Source organism: Marmota monax, unplaced genomic scaffold (assembly GCF_021218885.2).
Source record: "Marmota monax isolate L192 unplaced genomic scaffold, Marmota_monax_Labrador192_F-V1.1 WCK01_AAM20220418_F8-fsc00244, whole genome shotgun sequence".
Taxonomy (NCBI): Eukaryota; Metazoa; Chordata; class Mammalia; order Rodentia; family Sciuridae; genus Marmota; species Marmota monax.
Genome location: NW_026692962.1, coordinates 375,336 through 400,108, shown reverse-complemented (window position 1 = coordinate 400,108; position 24,773 = coordinate 375,336). Strand labels below are relative to the sequence as shown.

General features: G+C 36.4%; 1 protein-coding gene across 4 annotated transcripts in view; it reads right to left on the bottom strand.

The window, feature by feature from the left end:
• Cdc14a (cell division cycle 14A) overlaps positions 1–24,773 on the bottom strand; it is a 161,075-nt gene that overhangs the window by 113,482 nt on the left and 22,820 nt on the right. For 3 of the 4 annotated variants that reach the window (XM_046452334.2, XM_046452335.2, XM_058581971.1), the window contains exon 4: positions 14,431–14,523. The exons of the other annotated variant lie outside the window; for it this stretch is intronic. In XM_046452334.2, coding sequence (XP_046308290.1) covers positions 14,431–14,523 — 93 coding nt within the window. The remainder of the gene's footprint in view (positions 1–14,430; positions 14,524–24,773) is intronic. 4 annotated transcript variants of the gene reach the window in all.

The following is a 24,773-nucleotide window of genomic DNA, read 5'->3' as shown; positions in this document are numbered from 1 at the left end:
GACCAGAGACCCTGTGCCTATTAGAAAAAAAAAATGTATGTCCAACTTTTCATCATGTTGGTTTTGGAATCAATTTTCTCAACAAGACTTCTAAAGCACAAGAAGTAAAACCAAGAATCAATAAATGGATAATATCAAACTAAAAAGCTTCTTCACAGCAAAGGAAACAATCAAGAATGTGAAGAGAGAGCCTACAGAATAGGAAAAATTATCTTTGCCACCTGCACCTCAGATAGAGCATTAATCTGCAGGATATCTAAAGAACTCAAAAACTTAACACCAAAAACACTAATAACCCAATCAATAAATGGGCAAAGAAACTGAACAGGCACTTCACAGAAGAAGAATTACAGTCAACAAATATATGAAAAAGTGTTCAACATCTCTAGCAATTAGAGAAATGCAAATCAAAACTACACTGAGATTCCATCTCACTCTAATCCGAATGATAGTTACCAAGAATACAAATAATAATAAATATTAGATGTGGAGGGAAGGGTACATTCATACATTGCTGGTGGGACTGCAAATTGATGCAATCACTCTGGAAAGCAGTATGGAGATTCCTCAGAAACCTTGGAATGAAACCACCATTTGACCCAGTTATCCTACTCCTTGGTTTATACTCAAAGGACTTAAAATCAACATGCAACAGTGACACAGTCACATCAATGTTTACAGTAGCTCAATTCACAATAGTTAAGCTATGGAACCAATCTAGATACCCTTCAACATATAAATGGATAAAGAAAATGTGGTATATATACACAATGGAATATTACTCAGCCATAATAGTCATGGCATTTGCCAGTAGATGGATGGAACTGGAAACTATCATGCTAAGTGAAATAAGCCAATCCCATAAAAACAAAGGCCAAATGTTCTTTCTGGTATGCAGATGCTCACAAACAAAAAGAGAGGGAGGGAAGAATAGAAGTTCATTGGGTTAAACAAAGGGAAATGAAGAGAAGGGAGGGGAAATGGGAATAGGAAGGTAGAATGAATTATACATAACTTTCATAGGTCCACATATGAATACTAGAGGGGACAAAGCTCCAAAAGCTTCGTTATTGTACTTTACCTGAGATCTAAGTAGACCAATGCTTTTTTTTTTTTTTTTAGGGGTGGGGAATAACATGGAGTTAATAAAGGGAATCCTGTAGTCCATGTTCTTGGTAAAAATCTCAAAATTTTAATGGTAATAGATCTTAAAACAAGTTAAATCTGGTTTCCTCTTCCTTAAATTCATAAGTTAAGATATTTTCATCAGTAAATATGCATATAAAAAAATCTAATATCTAATTTTTTAACTATGTGCTAATCATGGCACCAGTCCAATACCAATATCTTAAAAGCTTTTTTTTTTAAATTCGTACATCCAGCTTTGAGATGAGGAGGGAGAGTGATTTTAGAAACTTTCAAAATTTTAACCCCATTTCATCACTATTTCCATTATATTTCACAGATGTGTCTTTAGGAAAAACAAAAAACCACAAACTTAAAAGTTGGCTGCGGATAAAACATGTAGCTTGCTGCCAAAACTACAACTCACAGATACTGGGAATTTTCTCAAAAACTCATTCATTTCTGAAGGGGACCTAAATACTTTGCCATATTCAAACTAATGGGATTTAAGTATCCCAATTCTAAAACAGACAACACCCTGCAATGCTATTAACATATGCCTAAATTCTGCGTACAGGATGGATTCATTCCCACATGCTTATCAAGCAGATGATTTCAAATCAAAAGTATTGCAGCTAAGATTGGGTGATAGTGGTCAAGGGCAAGACCTTGGGATAAAAGTAGAGGTCCCCTCTTATACACAGTAAATACTTTCTATGACATCTAGGGGATGCCTGAAACCATGGACAGAATTAAACACTACATACACTGTTTTTTTCCTATACATACTTATGATAAAAGTTGCATTTATGAATTAGACACAATAAGATTCATAACTTAATAGCTTAATAGCTCAGTGGTAGAGTGCTCGCCTAGCACGCATGAGGCACTGGGTTCAATCATTAGCACCACATAAAACTAAATAAATAAAATAAAGGTAAAAAGAATTTTAAAAAGATTAATAACAAAAAACAATAATAAAATAGAATAATTATAACAATATATTGTAATAAAATTTATGTGACTGTATCCCCTTACTTTCTCTCTCTTTCTTTCCTACCCTCCCTCCCTCTCAAAATATTACACTGTACCCACCCTTCTTATTATGATTACGTAACATACAAAGCCTATGTGATTGATGAAGTGAGGTGAATGGTATAGACACTATGCCACAGCATTAAGTTTCTAGGTAAGGGTTACATAAACAAAATCACAGAGATACAGCAACAGTGGATCTGACAACCAAGACAGCTAATGAGTAACAACCAGGAGAGTAGCATATACACTGTGTATACACCATATAAAGGCATGAGTCACATCTCTGGTGGGATGGAGCCAGTTGGTACAAAATTTCATGACACTACTTAGCATGGTGTGCAATTTAAAGCTTATGAATGTTGTATCTCTAGAATTTTTTCACTTAATAGTTTCAGACCACAATTAACTGGGGGTAACTAAACTGCAGAAATTAAAATTGTGGATAAAATCATGCATGATGAAGATTTTGAACTTGGAGTCCATATGCATGACTTCTTACATGCTATTAGTACAAGATCAGTCACCACTGCGAATTTGAATTCTCTCCAATGAGATTTCCTATCTCATTCATTCCTTTATTCATTAAAACAGCAGAGGTAGATGCTATGTTGGGGACTATGGATATAAATATGAGTAAGAGTCATCTTTATTCAAGGAGCTTATTCTAGTAGGGGAGAGACTGCAAAGCAAGTAACTGCAAGGAGTTCATTGTAGTGCATTCTAGTATGCACAGTAAATTGTAAGACGAGGTGAGAAAAGCTATAATTAAGCCTTGTTCTGGGTCAGGGAATAAGGAAATGACAAAGTGACTATCTAGAGGGGAGAAGTGAGGCAAATAGAAAACACCAAGAAAAGTTTACCTGAAAGGAGGATAACTTTTCTTAATTGAATAAAATTTCCCAAAGCCAGCCCACTAAATGACTCATACACCCACTCTCAAAAAAATTATGCCTGATTCATCCTACAGTATGTATATTCACATGGAAAGCCTTGCCTAGCTGCTCATTAGTTTGAAACCATAACCACAAATGTTACTCCCTATTAAATAATTCTGTGAGGTACTGCAGTGACTCTTAAATATTTCTTCAAGGTTATACCTTCCCAGCCCTGCTATTTACTTTTATTAACCATGACTTTGCAGTCTAACCACAACCCTGGCTTTTTCCTTAATGAAAATTCAAAAGTCCTACCAGCATTTGTCATGGGGACCTGGGGAAGATAGGCACAAGGCAAGCAAAGCCAAGGCAGAGGCACAATGAGAAAGAAAATTAAGAAAGACTCAAGAGACAGAGTGGCATTAGCAGGGGAGCCTAGTAGTTTACATGGACACACAGGGTGAGTTTATTAGCATGACAACCATATTTTGAGCACTACAAATCTTAGGAATAACTGAACACATGTCTTCCATGTTCATAACTCAACCCTTCCATGCTACATGCTATTTTCAACCCCAACAGAATTTGCAATTAGTTTCTCCTTTATTTAAAATTTCATAAAGTACATTGGAGGGGGGTTTTTTAATGATTTAGTTCACTTCCCACAGTGAGAGAAAAGATATGATTTTACTCACCATATCAAACAGAAAAAAACTTTCTTGAAATAAAATTTACATAGATTCAAATTATGCAATCAAAAACCACTTTTAAACCTTAAGATATAAAATGAGATGTTGCAAAGTGAATAGGGCATTACGTAATTTATTAGCACAAACTTAGAAATTGAGCCCAATGAGGCACTAATAGGAGAGACCCAGTAAGTCGGACACAGGCTGCCTCCTCAGGAACCCAGTGCTAACCCATGTACAGGTTTTTCTCATCTAAAAATTCAAGTCTGTCCCCAACTGAATAAATGCAGATTTTTTGGCTGCCAGGAAGAAGGGAAGAGCAATGAGAGTTTTAGTGTAACATAGTGATTCAAATGAGAGTGGAATATGAAAAGATAAATACTACTATTTGAGCCCTTAAAATCAAGTCTCAACTGAATAAAAACCATCTGGAGCCATTTACACATTTTGACATTTGGCGATAGGAGCCTCAGAGGAGTTCAGAACAGTTTCAGTTTTTCTTAATCACATTAATCATAGACTAACCTAGATGGGTCACACAATTGCCTGAGTATTGTGGACCAAAATCAATGCCAAAAAAATAACATGTAAATACCTTTCAGATCTAAGCACAGTAAGCAGACTATCCAATGACTGTTTTGTAAAGTGTAGGTCATAATCCATTAGTGAGTAGCCAAATTAATTTAATGGATAAAGACAACTTAAAAAATAAAATACAACAGAAGATGAATTATGAGTATGCTTCACACACTGTAAAGGAAAAAAAAATTCTTATAACCTTTTTTTTAATTATATATGTGAAAAGGGCATGCATACAGAGCTGTGATGCAAAATGTTTCCCGTGGTAGATTATAAAGGGAAAAAATCTTGGAAAAAGTTATCCTGAGACAATACTAGCCCAGACCACTCCATGGCAGTCCTTGATTCTCCTATTTCTCCATCACTCCTTATACTTAGACCTACCCTAAGACATCTACCAACATCCCCAAAGCAAACACAAAAAGAGCTACCATTGCACCTAGTTGATACACAAAGGTATTTGGGGTGTGAGCCCCACTAGCCAGAATCAAAGCCCCAATGTTACCTGGAAAAGAAACTGTGTCACTAGGGTATCTGAAACACCACAGTACTGCTTTAAAACTGGAAAAGTCAACCCTTCTATGTTATATTCTATTTTTAATCTTCTGTAGACTATTAATGGTTTAAACACAGAGTATTATCCCAAGATTGCCCTTGCTCAGTTATGTGCTTTTACTGGATGAACCTGGGATCTGAGTTCTACTCTTTCTAACTGGATTTGACCTTGAACAAATTCACCAACTGAAACACAAAAAAGCAAAACTGGAGCAAGGTTCTTCCTACTGAGTTTCCTGTGGACATATTTCAGTAGTTCTGTTAAAGTAGGTCTATTTTATTTAATTCTCATAAGTTTATTTGTAAATTAAAAGAATAAGCACAATCAAATGCATTCAGTAACAAATTTTACCAATATATAATCACTGGGTAGTCAATAACCTCATTTTGCATAAAACTGGGAAACAGTATCTCCAACCTCTGTATATATTGTAGAACATCTCCTTGATTAGGATAGCTGTAACTCTGCAGAGAATCTGAGCCTGCTCCATCCAGGTTTCCGTATGAGACTGAACAGCAAAGGCTCAAACACAGGTAAATGCCAGGTGAAAACCAGGTAGACATGTACAGGATATGATTTCATCTGAGGCATGGCAAATGCATTTAAAGTCACATTCTGATAATGGAAAATGACTTCAGGGCTTCGAGTACCTCTTTCCTTCCTTTTTTTTCCCCCATAATGAATGCATGCTGCTAAATTTTTGAAGACTTGACTCTGATTAAAATTTTTCTAGTATTCCTCTTCTGAACATTCAAATTACTTCTTACTGAAAATTATCTTAAGGTTTCAAAGACAGCTTTAAAAAATTACAGAGATTTGTTAGCAACTATTTATATGTATGAAAAAGGATTTTCACCTATTGAGAAACAACAATGCTGAGGCTAAAATTTAAAGACTATCATTTGTCATACTAATCTCAAATGCTGCGTTATCAACAAATCCATTTAAGTTCTGTATAAGATAGTTCATTTTACTCAGTAACTTCTAAAAAAATAAATGCCTCAAACACGATGATTCTGTTATTTTTACAATTAGTACTGACTTCATAATTTATCATTAAGCATTCCAGCTTTTAAATTACTCTATATTAAACTTCTAAAACAGTGAAAGATAACCAACTAAGATTTATTTATCCATTAAACATTTAGTTATTTGTTCTTCAAACACTTATTGAGTATTTAGGATGTGTCTGACACTTTTCCAGATGCTGCAGCTGTGGTGGAGAAGAGAATAAGACAAAGTTCCTTCCCTTAGAGAGAAAATAAATAAGAAAATAAGTAATTTCAAGCACTAAAAAGGTATATCCTCTCAATTCAGTATTAAATGAAACAAATGGACACAACTATTCACATAAAAAGTGCATGTCATTCCAAGGCTACTGAAATTCATAAATGTGTGAGTAAATTAGTAATTTAAATTACTATAAGCACACACAATATGTCAATACTAAATATATAGTACTTAATACGTGTGCATGTTTGTGTGTGGGTGTGTAGCTGTGCGTGTGTATATAAATTGGAGAACTTACTCAAGCACACAGAACCCTTGTCATCAGGATGCCAAAAGAAGAAAAGGAAAAGGCACTGAAAAGATATATGCAGTGTAAATTGAGAAACAAACCTTCCATAAATGAAAAGCAAACAGCTAATTTTTCCAGCCCACAGTTAAAATGACAGGGAGAGTTGGCTAAGATAGCATTGCACTACCTGGGTACAGAAAACTAGCAGAACTCCCAGTCTCAAGTAGTATGAAATTAAAATGTTGTATAATTTTCGGGAGCCTGACTTGTTTAAAAGCCACCAAAAAATATAAGCTTACAGAAATAAAAGATTGTCTGGCCCACTTCCAGGCAATATCACAAAGGGGTTCTTGCCTATCAATCTATAAAAGGAAGGAACTGCAAACAGGAAATCGCCCTGCCCCAGCCATGTGCCACCCCTCCCTTCCTCTCTATGAATTTCAGTAAGCAAAAGCATGATGCTATCCATTAGAGTGACCAAAAAGCCACAGAGTATAACAGAACTCATGTAGCTGACATCTGTTATATTACTATTTTAATAAATATTTAAAGTAAATGCCTTTATTATTTTAAACCAACATTTTTCTGGATATTTTGCCTGATTTTTGTTTAATTTACAGTTTTTTTATGACAATTTAAAGCAGCTCTGAAACCACAATTTACAAATGAATTATGAGCTAGAGATTCAGGAAACTAACACACTTGATCCAAATAATAAAAATAAAAACCAGTTTCATAGTTAACTGGCCAGGTAGTATCTACTTCCACTGATGTAAACATGGGTATTCTCTAATCACTTTTAACTAATACTGTTCTGAGTATAATTTTCTGCATATATTCAAAAGATAGCTTAGTGCTGAATAATCAATAAATCCATTATCTGCAATTCCAATTAACCACATTTGTATTCAGGTACACATACAAAAGAACTTACTAATACAACATTTTGATGAGTAATAGAACTTAGGGTCTAGGGACTTTCTAATTTCTTAGATATTTGGACTGATGGGTGTGGTTTCTTGCCCTGATGCGACTTAGACACAAGGAAAACACTTCTTTCCTCAAAGACTAATAGTCACTTTCTAACTTTTAAATGGTTCAAATACAGGAAACAATTTAAAAACAAAAAGAATTTAAAAAGTGAATAGGACTATAATTAAAACCACGTTAGTAAGACTCATATCAAAGAAATAATTAGTAAAGTAATAAGGTAATATTTTCCAGCAATTAAAGTTTCTAAAATTGTGAATCTCACCAATTGAACTTCTAAAAGTTCATATCTAATATGTAAAGGTGCATAAAACTAAAGATTCCACATAATACCAAATTTAGTGAAAACTGACTTAAATATAGTAATATGCTTCAAGAAACTTAAAATGCTATTTAAAAAAAACTATCAACCACATTTTAAAGATAAAAATCCATTAAAAATAGTAATCAGCTAAGATCAAGTGTAGAAATATTTATAATGCAAGATGTTTGTCACATTAGTAAAAAGTTTAGAAGGAATCAAATATGTAAAAAACAAGAATGTATAACTTCTAAATGGAATGTTACTTGTCATCCAAGTGACAAAATGGCAAAATATGTAGGTAAATAAAAAAGGGTTCACAAAACTAAGTAAATAGTTCAGGTTTAGACTGATGAAATTGAAGGAGAATCTTTTTTTCTTCTATAATGTTGTTATGCCATTTTGTAAGAGTTTTTATAAATCATAAAAAATTCATCTTCTCATTAAATTATCACCTTTTCAAACTATATATTCAAAATATAATTAATCTTCTTCTAATCCCTACTCCCAGGTCCCCCCAAAAAAGCCTTCATGCTGGGCCCTCTGTCTGATACCTTCCTTATCAACTTGGCCCACAGGCATGTCCATCCTAATCCTTCCCTTTCTCCAGGTTTAACCCCTGGTCCACATACACCCACACCAGAAAGCAGGAATTCACTGACTTTAGTAACCTTCAATTCCTAGAACAACACCTGTTGTATGATAACCACTCAAAAACATTTTTTGAATGAATTCACATTTATCCAAACTTGGCACCTATTCACCCTTTTCACAATTATTTATGGCCTCATCTGTCCCCAATTGAAAATAGGTATTCTTTATTTTGTTTTGTCTATTATTATTATTATTATTATTATTACCTGAAGCCTGCCATAGCACTAGGCAAGGTTCATAGGAGCTAAATAAATATTTCCTGAATTAACGAATACCTGACTACATCTCACAAAATGAGAAATTTGTTTGGTTTAGAGATTCTTCCATTGAAAATGCAAATAACATCCTAAAAGGGGGAAGAAAAAACCTCATATTCACGCCTTCCAGTGAATTATACTAAGCAATAATCATATTAACAACCCTCTGAGTCTTGCTGAGCCAAGGAAGGATGTAAGTGTGAAACAGGGGGTCCTGAGAAGCTAAGAGGACAACAAGAGGTAAGTAACAATCAGATCTTCAAGGCTGAGAGTCTAAGAAGATCTGAGTGTTACTTGCCTCTTTTTGTCTAAGAGTCTCAGCACATGACAGGTCCTAGAAGACAGGACACTGGGAAGGCCACACAGCCTCCCTGCCAAGAGCCACCAAGCATCCCTAAGTGCTTGCAAACTACATGGATATCACCTTTGTGCACATGTCTCCTTCAGGCCCTAGCACAGCTCTATTAAGCAGGACATTATTGTCCCTATTGTAAAGATGCAAAAAGAAGAAAAAAACAGGAGTTTGGTCACATGAAATAACTTGCTTAAGGCACAAAACTAACAAGTGGGTTCAAAGCTGAGTCTGTAACTGTACTAGAGTCCTTGCTCCCCACCACTAAGCCAGAAGGAGAACAGTGTCTGCAATCAGTCAGTAGACACAGTAGTGGAATCTGACTAGTAAGGCCTTATGTGTAGTCTGCAAAATAGAAAGCAGACACAGACATGGTTAGAAAGTCTGCAAACCTCAGTCCTGTCATTTCCAATCCAGACATGACATCTGATTCAGGCTAGTCTCAGATAACACATAATGTAGACCCCTCATTTAGCAATGCTAGGATTTAACAACTGAGTTAGGAAAGCACAATGTGGTTACCATCTATTTAAGCACTTTCCACATATTGAAAAAAAAATGGGATTCTTAAACGCTGAACTTAATTTCTAAGCTAAACAATCACATTTAACTTCTCATACATACTGTTTTTCCATTTCTTCAGTCATTATAACCTGATTGAAATTCTCCTTGTCCTAGTTGCCATAGGCCTGTGAACTGAAAACCATACTTTAACATAGAGTGAAGGTCTTACTCTTTAAGCACATGGCAAGTACCTAATTAATTCATTCCTAGAACATGAAAAGCCATCTTCTCAAAACTCACATCAGAGCAGGGCACAGTGGTGCACATCTGTACTCCCAGTGACTCAGGAGGCTGAAACAGGAGGATTGCAAGTTCAAGGCCAGCCTCAGCAACATAGTGAGACCCTAAGCAACATAGTGAGATCCTGTCTCAAAATGGAAAATAAAAAGGGGTGGGGACGTAGCTGAGTGATTAAGTGCCCTTAGATTCAATCCGTGGAGAAAGAAAGAAAGGGTGGGGGAGGGAAGAAAGGAAGAAAGAAAACCTTGCATTAGCCTTGGAAGGAGAACATCTTTCTGGCAAAGTTGATCTCTTCTTAAAGTTAGAGACCTCCAATTCAAGGAGCGCAATATCACAGCATAGAAAGTGAGGAGAAAGGAAGCCTATCTTTGTTAAGTGGTGCTGTGATCCTCACTAACCACACCACTCCAGAAACCCCATATTTTGTTTCCTTCTCTATAGATCCTTCTACTGAGCCACATCCTCAGCCCTTTTTATTTTGAGACAGGGTCTTTCTTGCTAAATTTCCCAGGTTTGCCTCAATCTCCTTTTGGATGCTTATAACTCTGTGAGAGAAGGGATAAAAAGGCTCTGCCCCTTTAGAGATAAGGAAATAGAAACACAGAATCTTCTGTGGCATAACTGAAATCATCCTCCAACTAAGAAACCACATACAAAGTCCTGACTCTGTGAGTATGTCATGTTCACCACAAGACTTCACACTCAAAAGCAAGAGGCAGAGATAGGTACACACAATAAGAAAATACTTAATACCACGGAACTTAACTTTCTAAGCTAAACAATCTCGTATTAAAAATAGTTCAGCTAGTAAAGGTTATGCTATATATATTTTACCACAATAGAAAAATGAAAAAATAAAAGCTTATTTTTAAAATCTGCTTTGATTCTGTATCTTTAGAGACCACAAGTGGCTCAGTCATCATCTGAAGAATTTTGAAACACCACTTTAAGTTCAACTTGATCATTTTCAGGAGTTGCCCATGAATTACCTTTTTTCTTTCCTATTTCGTCACCCCATCATTTGTTCATTCAACAGATATTTACAGAGCATCTGCTATGTACCTGGCAGAGTTCTAAAGTTGATACTCAATGTTTGTATTTACTTTTAGTCACTGTAACAAAATACCTGAGAAAATCAACTTAGGAAGATCTATTTTGGCTCTCATTTTCAGAAGTTTCAGGACAAGGTCAGCTAGGTCCCTTGCTTTGGGCCTGAGATTAAAAAAAAAAAAAACAGATAAGGTCCCTACCCTCTAGTTTGGGATAGAGATAATAAACAAGTAAATGTATAAACAAACAAACAAGGTAATTTCAAATAATAGAGTGCTATAAAAAAATAAATAATAGTAAAGGCTCAGAGGTGACTAAGGGAGGAGCTGGGTATAATCTGAGAGCAAGTCTCTCTAAAATAGTAACATTAGAAGAAACCAGGCATGCAAAGGTCTGAAGTAAGCATGTTCGAAGGCTGGAGATATAGCTCAGAGGTGGAAAGCTTGCTTAGCATGAGCAATGCCCTGGGTTCAATCCCCAGCTCTTCAAAAAGCTAAGAGAAAGATGATTACTATAATGAAGTAAGAACATTCCAGACAGCACAAATACCAAGACTTTCTCATGGAAGTGAGCATGAGAACTTCACGGTTAGAAGGCCAATGTGATGGGAACAGCCTGACAGAGGTCAGCCCTTGAGATCAGAGTGTATCCTACTGCATTGGACCTTAATGAAGGGCAAATTTTATGCCAAGAACAGGGAGCAATCGGATTTGAAACAGGATAATGATGTGATCTAGCTTATATTTTTTTAAAGACTACTCTGTCAACTGTACGGCAACTACATTAAAGGGAAATAAAAATATGAAAAAGGAGAAGTGTATAAAGCTGTGGTAGTAATCCACATGAACAACGGCAATGGCTGGAACCAGCCATCCATGAAAAGAGGTGTTCTGATTCCACATGTGCCGTGGAGGGTCAGCAGACCAGACTTATCAGCAAGCATAAGGAGAATGAGGGAAAAGGAAGCAAAATGACCACTATCTTTTGATACAGCAAGCCAGTGATGGCAGTTACTCTACATCTAGAAAGGAGGTGACTAGGAAATAAACAGGTTTAGGAACAGAAGGAATAAAAAGTTCTCTTCTGCCATCATAACTGTGAAATATCCTTTAGATATACAAAGCAGAGCTATCCAACAGGCTGTTGGATATTTGGTCTTCAGAATAATTCTGTGAGATAGCCAGGGAAACCCTGGTATTATCCAAATTTTACCAAGAAAAAAACTAAGGTTCTGAGAAAAAGGTTTGTTCTAGTACAAAATATTTTTATTAGTAAATACTCCTTGGGAGAAGGCTGACTCCTCATTTTAAAAAGAAGGACTCATTCACTGCTAAGGACTTCTCTCTGATAAAACACACACCTAGACTCTGTAGCTGCTCTAAAGGTTGTATTCAGAGAAGATTCCTTCATAAGACTGAGACTACTCCAACTAGCAACTTGAAACACATGTGAAATTTGTGTTTCACAAAACTGAGACCTATATACAATGCACATTATTATCTTCTTTAAAAATGTGTGTCAACAATGAAGAGCATTCAGATGATTTGAAGAAAGGCATAAAACATTTTTGAAGACTGCAATCCCTAGTTTCATTTTTATGAAGGGTTTGTGTGATGCAGCTTTCTGGGGAACACAGCTCCAAAATTAGGAAAGATAAATCAACTGGGAAATGACCAATACAAGAATAATGACTTTACACTCAGGACTGTAACTAGCATGTAAGATGAGTTCACACGGTACTCAGCACTTCTCCACCATACCGTGACTGTTTTGGGTTGCTTTAAAGTGGCAGAAATTTTTGCATTAGAAGACATATTTTATCATGAGCTCAATGCACCTATTATAACTAGACTTCATTTCCAAATTCTGGAGGTATCTACTAAAAAGAAGGGTCACACTGAACAAAACAGAAAGAAAAGAAAAACAAAAACAGGCAAAAAGAGAGCGAGAAGAGACAAGGGAGAGAAAGCAGGGGAAAAAAAAAGAGAATCAGCAGATGATGACCCCTTCTTGATGGCAATCCTTTATGACAAAGGAGCAACAAATTACACGCTCACAAAGCATCACAAAACCCCACAGGAAAAACACACTTGTTTACATGGCTTCAGTCCAGAGATCAGGACAGGCGCCCCATATTTTAATCACAGCATCCATCATCAGTTTCAAATGAGTAGTAATTATCAATGTAAATTGAAAAATAAGCATGCCTGCTTCATTCAGTTCACCAGCCCTTCGCTGAATCTTCCTGCCATCAGCCAGCTTTTGTGTATACTCTTAAAATAAAAGCAATAGCCTAGCTGGCTTAAAATAAAAGCAATAGCCTAGCTGGTGCTAAGTGTCCTAAGAATTGAAAGAAAATTTAGAGGTCATTACATCGAACCCTCTCATTTTACAGATAAGGAAACTAAACAAAGCTAAGAGAGATAAAGTGGCTTACCAATCATCAAAGCCCCTTCACCATGAAAAACTCATGCCTGTCTGATTCTTAGCCACTATTCCTTGTACTGTCCCATGCTGTCTACAGAGCAAAAAAGAAAAGGGGTCACAAAGGATAGCCCAAGGCTTACTACAGCCGCTTTGGGAGGAAGGGCAGCCAGAACTGGGCACCTCACACCTAGAAGCACCCAGCACTCTGGCTGTCAGCTTGCTGCCTTCTCATCCTGTGCCCTGCAACAGCTGACAGCCTTCCCAACAGTACCTCTGGGTTCTGTCCCCCAGAGGTTTACATTTGATCTGGCAAAGTTTGATGTCTACTAGCTGGTGCCCCTTCTGTCAAGGTCTTCAGGATGAGGCCCTCAAAATGTTGTGCAGCAGTATGTCTGGGCTTCAGAGAAGCACTGTCTGTACCCAAGGATGAGGAGAAATGACACCTCTCTCCCTGCTTTTAAACCAACATATTCCTAAGTGGATATCAAACATATGCCTCAAAAGCCATTCTAGGATGCAAGTACATTTCAACCCTGAACACTCTGCCTTCTAAGTTTTTACCCAATATCAGTATACATAGAAAATTCCAGAAACTGTATGTTCATATGGAATTCACATTGATATTTTTGTGCTTGCAGAGAATAGAATTTCTACTCCAAATTATTTTTAAAATGTCTAGGGAAGCTATAATATATGCATGACTTATATTTAGGTTTTCTACTATAAATATTTGTTTGGCTGAATAAATGGTTGGATAAAAATAATAGTAATAACAATTCTCCACTGTGCAATCTAGTATTTCCTCTTCTCCCATAAAAAAGGAACACCTTAACAGGCTTTAAAAAATTTGTTAATATTATATTTCATCACATTCACACACACACACACACACACACACACACCACACTCTAATTTTTTTTTCCCTAAAAATGTCCTTGGCTAGGTTTCCTTTCTATTAAAACATATATACAACTGTGGAAATCCAAGCTATATATTGTGGTTCCAAAATTCTCTTACTAGCTACTAGGAAATAAAATCTAAAGAAAAAACACTACATCAGGGCTAGTCCACACTTTCCATTTCAGATCAGTTCCCAAACTGCTAATAATCTTCTTCCCTCTCTCAGTCCCACTGGAAAAGTGGCTAGGGTTTATCGACAGTGTCAGCTTTCCTCTGGCCTGATTATAGAAAATAATCATGAAGAAAGTACTTACAGCATAAGCACCTATCAAAAATGCTGCGTTTGCTCTTTTCCGTTGGTCAAAACAGGTGTAGTGCACTATTTTCTTTCTCGATAAGCTGTATGACTAGAAAGAGGAATGTTTAAAAATTAGCACAACCATAAATACAATGTTAAAATATACAGAAGGTAGCCATCATCCCTTAACTTCCAAGATGTGTTACAACCCACAAATTTAACACCTTTCAATTGTAACTTCTGTGGCATTTGAACACCAGCACAATGATTCCTATTTCACTTTTCTGCAGCCACCATGATGTGAAAATTGAAAATACAGCAAACATGTTTCTCTCCAACAAAGGAGACTAATGTGATGGAAAATAATGAATCACGGAGATCTCTATTAATAAGAATCATTTCTGATGACTTATTCCTGATCTTACATACAGTCTATGTACTCTTTTTCACTCCCTACATGTCCCTCTCATGATAAGTTATCGTACTTTTCATATTTTAGTTTGTTTTTAAATGAGTCAACCAGTCTGAAGTCTTCTCTAAATTTTTTATTTTTAGAGATGAATATTAATATTTTCTCTCAAAGATGTGCTCTAAAAATTTCCTTTTAATTAACTGAAAATAAGTGGTTAATGGGAAAAGGTGAATCATCAAAAGTATATCTGCAAACATCTTAGTACACCAGCCAAATATTAAATTCATGAGTTCGAACAATTAATTAAGCACTTGCTATATGTCAGGCACTATGCTGCATGCTCAACTGTTTAAACCCAAAATAAACATCACGGTCTACTGTATATATGTTAAATATAAAAAGAAGTGGCGAATAAAAAGATTCGTTGAAAAAAATCAAATTATTAATCAAAACTCAAATAAATCTAGTACAATGAGAACACGGATGTAACTCAATTAAATGTACTCAATTTTCTCATATTTCAAGACAATTACAGTATTTTAACGAATGGTTTTCAAAATATAAGTACATAAATATATTTTAACATTCTCTGTAAATTCATATTGACCATAAAGGTGGATTTTTATTCCTTGTACATTGAACATACCCCACAGAGACTCTTTTACCATGCTCTTTCCTGAAAGGAGAGGAAACTCTGGAATCTATTCTAAGAATTACACTTCATTATTTTGGCTTTTGCATGCAACAACGTAGCTGCATGTATCCCAGCTGTAAGACAAGAAATTCTCATCACCCCTTCAGGCATTTCTTTGATAACCAAAAATCACATTTTCTAAAAATGGTAGTGCCCTTTTTTAATTGCAACTTTAAAAATTAATGTTTGACTCAAAGATAGTCTCTATTATCAATGCCCTTATTTACTGACAGATTCTGAAAATACTCCTATGAAATAAGGAGGAAAAAAGAAGAATCTTTTATTCAATTCATCTCAGTTGGGTGAACACTTTATCCTAAAGACTTCAAGGTCACTAGCAATGACGTTAACACTTGTCTGCTTGCTTTCTCAATTTGAAACTATTCACTGCCTGGACATTTCCTTTTCCTATTTAATTTTACTGTTTCTTGGTTGGTTAGCTTTGCCACTTATCATTCTCCATCAATAAGTCATGTCTGATTTACAAAAGGAGAGGGAGTGAAGGTTCTTTAGACATAAGTACTCCTATTCTCTCTGAATGGCAAATATCTAAAGACTGCCTTGCCCAGGACAGCTGTCCAGGAAAGGGCTTCAGACTGAGTGAGCATCGGGTCTCAGCAGTTCTTCTGCCTCCTGGCCTCTGTCAAATTATACTTCCTAGTTCCCTAAAACACTATGGGAAAGAAAATGTCAACAATCTACCTTGAAGTCTGGATTGTCTGCTATGATGCTCTTTTCTACAAAAAAATTAGGTTTTGTGCCAAATTACTGTTATTGTTTAATAATGTGGAATTTTATTTATTTTACAAATCTCCTGGCCACAATGCTGCTCTTTTATCACCAATGATCATTTCTTGGGTAGGTTTGTTTCAAGCTTTTGTTTTGGAATTTGTTGTATTGGCTTGTTTATTTGTTTGTTTTCTCTCTCCCTTGTTCTAAATTATTTGGGATACAGAGACTACCTTGGAATGGAACTATGAAGCTGGAGGACAGAATTCTGAGGGAGACTTGCCTTTCACTGTATATCTATCAAAGTTTTTAAGTAAATACAACAAAATTAAAATGTTTTAAAATTTCAGAAGTTTCTTAACCTTTTCAAGCTTTCAAAAATTACATCACATAAAAAGTGGTCTCCATAAAAAAACTACCTAGAAATTCTAATTACTTTAAAATATTTCCTACGGGAAACTACTGCCAAAAGGAAAAAAATACAACTATTTTTTTTTTTTTGAGAACTTACTGCCTGATTTATAGGAAAAAACTTTTAAGTGTCTAACATTTACCTTGCTCAGATGTTTTTGGAATTAGATTTTCTAAGTTTCAAAAGCACTACAGCCAAGAAATGATCTTCTGCTCAGTGAAGCTTGGCCAGTGTCTCCTAGGTCAGATCACAGAGGGTTGAGTTCTGACTCAAGGAATCACAACTAATTCAAAGTGAATAACAGAGAAAAACCTTGTGTGTGCTGGCCTTGTCCTAATTTCCCTACTTACCACAGCCAGGCTTCCCTCTACAGGTCACCCTGCCCCACAGCTTTCTATCAGCCATGTTCATCAGAGGAAATATTCTGGTACGCAATGAAAATTTTTAGGGATAAAAAAGTATTCCTTAAATTATTTAGCTAATGATTTACATGATTGAATTAATAAACAAAAACCCTTCAATATTTTTTTTCTTTTCAAGCATTTAACATGCCCCTCCCTTAAAAAAAAAAAAAAAACTATCTATTACATAATCAAAGCTCCTTAAGAGAAACAATACCATCCAGGAGGACTTAGATGACCAAGCACCTTCAGAGGATATTAACCCTTCCTGGGCAAGGAAAGGAAGGCAGAGTTTGGAGACAACAGACCTCCACTTAATAGGCCCTACAGATTTTTCTCAGATTCTGCCTTAATCACAGGCAAACATCATACCCTCCTGCTGGACAGCTGCCTCTTCCCCACTGTGGTCTGTCTCCTCTGCATTCTGGCAGAGGACCCTTGCCCTTCAAGAAGGACACCTGCAAAGTTATGCCATGAACTCTAGCTTTTAGTGAGCTACCTCCTTTATTACAGATTGTTTTTACTTTGCATGAGAAGCTCAAAGATTACAAAAACACTAGGTACTACAGCAAAGCAAAATTAGGAACTGATTAAATCAAATGAATTCAGTCTTAAATATGAAGGAGAGGATACCACAGAAGGAATCCTAAGACCTCTGGCCTGCTGGCCTGTGAGAGGCACATGACCATTACAAATTATCACCTGCAGCCACCAGCCATCCTGTATTTTAGATTTCTATCTTGAAACTACAGTATATAGCCTCCTGAAGTTTCTTAACCTAAGGGGACACAGCCAGCCCTCTATAATGTCTATAATGACATCAGCAACAATAATGACAGTTACCATCTATTAGTCGTTTACTGTATTTCATTGTTTTTTAAAGCACCAGGTGCTCACCAGAGAGGGTTGCCCAAGGCAGAGGTCCTGGGCAAGGTGGAAATACAATGAGAATACTGCCTTTTACTAGAACATAAACCAGGAGCCAAAGAGGGCCTGCTGTGAACATTCACACATGTGTGGGAGATGGGAGAAACTCTGAACTCTTTCACTGAGCTTGATAATCTGTATAAATCTCAATTATGAGGCCATAACAAATTCCGTGGTTCACAATTTATATAACTCTCAGGTTGAACTGGTCAACAGTACTAAAGTTTTTCAGAAATTTAAAAAAAAAAATGAAGTCAGGGGCAGTGGCATACACTTCAGTGCCAGCAACTCAGGAGGGTAAGGCAGGAGGCTAGCTTGAGCCCAGGAGCTCAAGGCCAGCCTGGGCAACACAGTGAGACTCCAGCTCAGGGGAAAAAAAAGAACTAAATTTAAATCTAACATACATTTATTATTATATTATTGTATTATATTTAATCCTGGTAATGATTGTTTCACCATCACCTGGAGAATTTATTAAAGCACTGATTGCTGAATCCCACTTCCAGAATTTCTCATTCAGTGAAACAGGCCCTGAGAATTTGCATTTATAACAAATTCCCCACCCAGTGATGCTGATGCTGTGAGGAGGCAGAAACAGCACGCTGAAATCCACTACTCTTAACATACTGCTAAAATTTTGAAGAATAGCTGCATACAAATGTAAATGGCCACACCCCCATAAATGTTATAGATCCTAAAACACTGTCTAGCTGCTCAAGGAACCCCAAAAGACCTTTAAATTCTCTTATAAAGGAGCTCCAAATCACATCATACAACTTTAAAAAAGAATGTTAAACTAAATATCCTTTAGAGAGAAAGGATGGGAGAGGAGGGGAGGAGTAAGGAGGATAGGAAGGGTAGCAGAATAGAATTGACAATATGATTGATGTATGTACATTCCATGTATGTATTATATGTCAAAATTCATTCTGCTGTCATGTATGACTAAAAAAATAAATAAATAAATAATTTTAAAAAATTTAAAAAAATAAACATCCTTCCCCAAATTCCTTAAAAACCTTTATTACAATTTGGAAATCCATGCACTGTGGGTGACAACACCTTAGGAACAAGTGCCTTAGTGATTCTGGAATTAAGCTGACTTGAACAGAGTTAGTCCATAGGATCCAAACTCAGATGCTCTCAGGGAGCCAGAATTTGGATCTGCTGCTGCTCCCATGGAGGAATTTGAGCACCCAATTTTCAGATACTATAAATTTTAAAGAAGTACAAAATCCAGAATTATGTGAAAATTTTCCTAAGTCACAGATGTTGATTATGAATTTTAATTTTTCAACATAGCATTCATACCCAACAAAATATGCCTGCAGACTAAACACAGACCATAGGCAACCAGTTTGCTGTACCTGGGTGTCAGGATACCGTGGCTGAAAAAGGCCTATTGGTTCCATCAGCGTAAATGGAGCAGCTGTGTGCATCAAACCCTCTGGGAGGAGAGCCCCAGTCTCTAGTCTCATGTGCTCACAATTTAATGAATATTTGATGCAAAATATAGGCCAATGCTTATTACAAACACAAGAGAATAACTGCATAGGGATACATTCACAACACACCAGCCCCAATGAAATGACCTTAGTTGTAGGTACAATAATTGTCTCATTTAACAAGGTCCAAAATTGTAGATAGAAGATGGGATTTAGTGTTGAATACCTATCAATTAAAACAAACAAACCTATAGGAATATCCAGAACTGCATTGCTTACCTGAGTGTCAAAGTTTTACCCCTTTTATGAAAACCACAGTAAGTAGGTATACCATGATACTTGTAAACCAAAATAAAGTGACTGCTATCAGAGAATAATACAAACTAAGATGAGAATGTTAACCCCCACCCACACACAGACATTTTCTACCTCAGAAAGGAAAGCCGAATAAAAGGTCACAATCTGTAAGATCATTCCTAATGAAAATAAGCCACAGCAACTCAGAGACAAAATAATGACATGCTACACAAATAACAAATCACCCAGGCTATCCGTGGATTGTGCAACATACACAAATCATGCACTTATTCAGCTTGGGTCCGGAGACCACAAACTACTTAACCATTCAACAACAAAAGGTGATGCGATTAAGCTCAAAACCAAAAGAAAAATAAAAGTTAATGGTCCATTTAAATACAGATTTTAAGCAGCCTTTCCATAAAATTGTTTGCCATGCTTAAAAGTAAAATCTTTAAGTCATCTGGTTAGAACACTGTGTTTAATTAAGCTAAATGAATCAGTCTGGTCAAGCTAAGGAAGATATTAGTGCAGCCAGGATAATATGCTCTTTAATAAGAAATAGAGCCCATGCACTTCTCTAAACAAGCAAGCTCTGCCAATGACAGTGGTCAGATTAAGTAGATCATAGCATAGGGACCATGGTGACCCAGGCATCATTCTCTTACAGGTGACTAGGCTAGCCCAGTAATGGCCGCAGCAATCAGCACCTCCATAGCAATCAGTGGTCATCTCACTGCAAAAGCAATAAAATGAACAGGTCTTCCTGTGAGCAGCCATGACCTCTATATGTTTTACCTCCAACTTTCTCAGGAAAGGGATATTCTTGAAAATTTTCTTTGGCTGCACAAAACAAAATATGGTTTATGGTTTCATTTAGAGCTAAGATAAAATAGGTTGAATAGTTTATTTAAAAAGAAAAAGATGTCTCTCTACAGTCCATTTTGTTCCAAACCCAACATATTCCATTAATTAAATGGCACATTTGATTAAAGTAGAAGTCCAAATGTCACAGAAGAGTTGTCCATAGGATTGTTTGAGCTTGTTGATCATATAGTTGAAGGCATGAGAGAATTCTCTATAATAGAGTTCTTCTGGACTAAGGATTCCTGCCTGGGCATAAGAGGTCCAGGCCTCGCAAAGTCTGCATATACCCACTCCCATATGAGTTCCTGATTTAGTGTCCCAGTACCTCTTTAAACTATAAGAAATATCTCCAAAAATATAACTTGTTTTTCTTCCCCCAAAGCCCATGAACCTGAAACAAAAAAGAAGTGCATAAAGAAATCACAACATGTTTTTGTAGTTACAAAAAGAAGGTGGTCTAATCATATCAAAAGAGTTCTGTGTACAACCACCTGAGACAGTGGCAGGTGCTTGGTTTCCAGGATAGAGTTACTGCACTGATTCATTCAGTAATAAGGACATTCCTGGAGCCCCGCCATCTGCCAGGTACCTCAATGCTTCAATACAATCCTTCATTTCATGATGCCCACTCCCCCCTTCCTTTTCACCCTGAAAGGGTTATGTGGGATGTTTTGTAAATTCAAATTATATTTCTGTGAATATTCTTTTAATCCTTTTTAAAGTAGTTGTCAAGATTACTGTAATTGTCCTGATTACTCACAACAGCAAGTATTAAAAAAAAATCACTGTCCTAAGAAATGTTCCCTTTCTTTTAAATATATTTTTTTAGTTATAAATAGGCACAATACCTTTATTTTATTTATTTATTTATTTTTATGTGGTGCAGAGTATTGAACCCAGTACTTCACATATGCTAGGCAATTGCCTTACCACTAAACTACAAACCCCAATTTGAAAATGTCCCCTTTTTTCTGAAAAATTTTCCCCTCAGCTGGGATTTTAAATTCTCAGGAAAAAAGTGAAATCAATAATTAAAATTGTATTGACTATTTTAGGAAAAGCCAGTCCAATCATAACATAGTTATAAAACTTTCAGATTATTAAATTAGTAACTGTAAGATGTTTTTAACTGATTAAGTGTGGAGAAGGTATTCTGTTTTTTAAAATACCATAATTTTTGTCTTGTTGGTATAGCCTTCTCTTTTTAAAGCCCTTATATTCTGGCTCAGTGTTAGCATTGTCTGTGTCAAGGATTTCTTTGAGAACCTGATAAAAAGCTATGAATCATCCCAGAAGAAAAAAGTAAACACACACAAAAGTGTACATGTAATTTCAGGGTTTAAGAATCCCTTGAAATACCAGATTAATAATTCCAGTTCTAGCTTATCAATCATCAATGACATTTTACACTAAATAACATAAACAGTTTTGCAAACTGTTCTCATTTCAATAAATCTTCTCTCGTTTGATTGCTTCCTTCATCGTGGTAACTATTGACTACAAATAGAAAAGAAAACTATTATTGCATAACTCTGAGTACGAACAATTTTTTTAAGTATAGTTTAAAATAAGCAGCAAGATTTTTTTGTTGGTGATGATGGTTTTTGTTTTTGGATTTTTAATCTAAGCAGATGTTTGATGGATAATTTTCCATTCCAATCAACCAATTACAACTCAGGCCAGTGGAAACGTAATGCACATTGACACTCCTCCCCTCAAAAAAAGTCAACAATCACTCCCTCAAATCCTCAACCCGAAAACATACCTTCTGACATTTAAGAAATGAAAAAGTTGAGTTTGGAATAGAATTCACAGCAAAATAATACCTACCTATATATGGCATTGAATAAGAGAAAAATCATAGCAGTTTTACCAGAAGGAATAAAAATGTGCCAAGTAGAAAATAAAAGGTGCCAAAAGAAATTAGAAAAATTATATAGGAGAAAAATTCCAAGATAATGTTATTGGCTAAAATAAAATGCCAGATTATTCAGAGTGTAGTAAAGAAGTCTGAGGATCAAGCAATTTACATCAGATTCTGTGTTTAAGATGTAAATAGAACCCTAAATACATGTCTGAAGACACGAATGGTATGACTCTACTTTGTGTCCAACCAGAGACATGAAAAATTGTGCTCTATATGTGTAATATGAATTGAAATGCATTCTGCTATCATATATAACAAATTAGAATAAATAAATTTTAAAAAGATGTAAATAGAGCCGTTTCAGTAGAGTAGGAAGGGAGAAGCTAAATAGCAGAAGATTAAGAAATCAGTGCATAGGGAGGAGGCACACATGCGGAGGACAAGGTATTCTGAAACCTCTGCAGGCCAAAGGATAACAGGCATTCTGCAAACGAAGGGAATCATGACAAAGTCAACAGAAACTTCTGTGAATCTGGTAACTCTGTACTGGGCACTGGGTACAAAGATATAAGGCATGCCCTCATCCTCTAGGGACTCACAGCCTAGTGAGAAAGACAGGTGGAGGTAGATAATTGTAAGACATCATGAGGTCTGCCCAGAGGAGTATGGGAACACAAGGGAGCTTTCTCCGTTCCAATCAAGGAGGGCAAGGAGATGCTTCCTAGAGGGTGGCGCCTGAGCAAGGTCTTAAGGAGCAAGAAGCTATCAAGTCAGAGGGAAAGGGCACTCTGGTCAGACAGGGCGTCATAAAAAAATGCATGGAACAACTGTGTGGTACAAGGAAAAGTACAAGGCTGGGAGTGGCAGGAGTACCATAGTTATTGCTAATTTAGTGACTGAAATCATCTGCTGGGAAGACATGAAGGGTGGAGCTGGAAAGGCAAACAGGGCAAAAGGTACAGAGGCAAGGTGCCTGGGGCCTGCCAAACTGAGGAACCATGAGCTGTTGTCAAGAGACAACAGCAGGGTATCTATGGACTGAGAGGATACAGGGTCTAGAGTTCCCAGCAAGGTGAGAGACAGGTCAGCCAGGCATGTAACAAGAAGGGTACATTCCAAATGGGAGAGCCTGGAATCTGGGTTCCTGGAAATGAAAGAGCCAGAATGGCAGTAACAGCCACTGAACAGGAAAAGGCAGGGGATCCTCGAAGAACACAAGGCAAAGTAGTAGGAACAATGAGCACGTGAAATTGTAGACCAGAGGCTATGATTGCCCAAAAGGCAGAAAGAAGAATGTGAAGTATGTAATCAAGAGACATAAAATCAAGCCCTGACCTCACCTTGCAGCTTTGGGCAAGTTGACACACCTCTCCTAGGACTCCCATTCTGAGTCTTGACTAAACAGTCATTTCAATTCCCAAAATTACAGTGGCCAGCTTTCCCATTTAGAAATGATGGCACTAAGGATCAGAGGAGAGTCTTCCTAAATTTCATGGAAGAAACGAGGTATTGCATTTACTACAAAAGAATTCACAAATGTTATATTACTAACTTTATTTGGTATAGGATCTTGGTCTTAAAATTTACAAAGCTCTTTCACATGTATCTCTAATATAATCCTGTGAGAGAATTCCTATTTTACCATTGAAAAAACTGAAATTCCAATAAGGCTGAAGCAACAACTTTAGATTGATAAACTAAATCTTTTTCTCTTACTACAAAGATTCTGTTTGGCTATTTGGTTCACTGAGAAAACCCAAGACTTACTAATATTTGGTTCAGAAATTACTAGGCTACCCATTAATTGTCCTAAAGCTAAAAATGTCATTCTGGGCAACCAGCCAATGATCCGATCACTGAAATGAACTGAGGGGCCTATCTAGATTCACTAAATTTTCATAGTGTTGGAAGAAAGCTTTGTAAATGAAAGCAAATTAAACCAAGCCTTTAAACTGGGATTGGTGGTGAACACCTGTAATCCCAGAAACCAGGGAGGCCAAGGCAAGAGGATTTCAAGTTCAAGGTCTACCTCAGCAATTTAGGGAGGCCCTATGCAACTGAGTGAAATCCTGTCTCAAAATGAAAAATAAAAAAATTTTAAAAATGGGATGTGGCTCAGTGGTGCAGCACCCCCAGGTTCAATTCCCAATACCAAAAAAAAAAAAAAAAACTATGTATAAATGCGGTAGAAAAAAAAATAATCAATCCCTCTACTTAATTCTTTCCCTCTATTCTTGTGCAATTTCTATAAGGAGACCAGTACATCAGACCAATGGTTTTATTTTCATAACAATTATTTCTTTCTCTT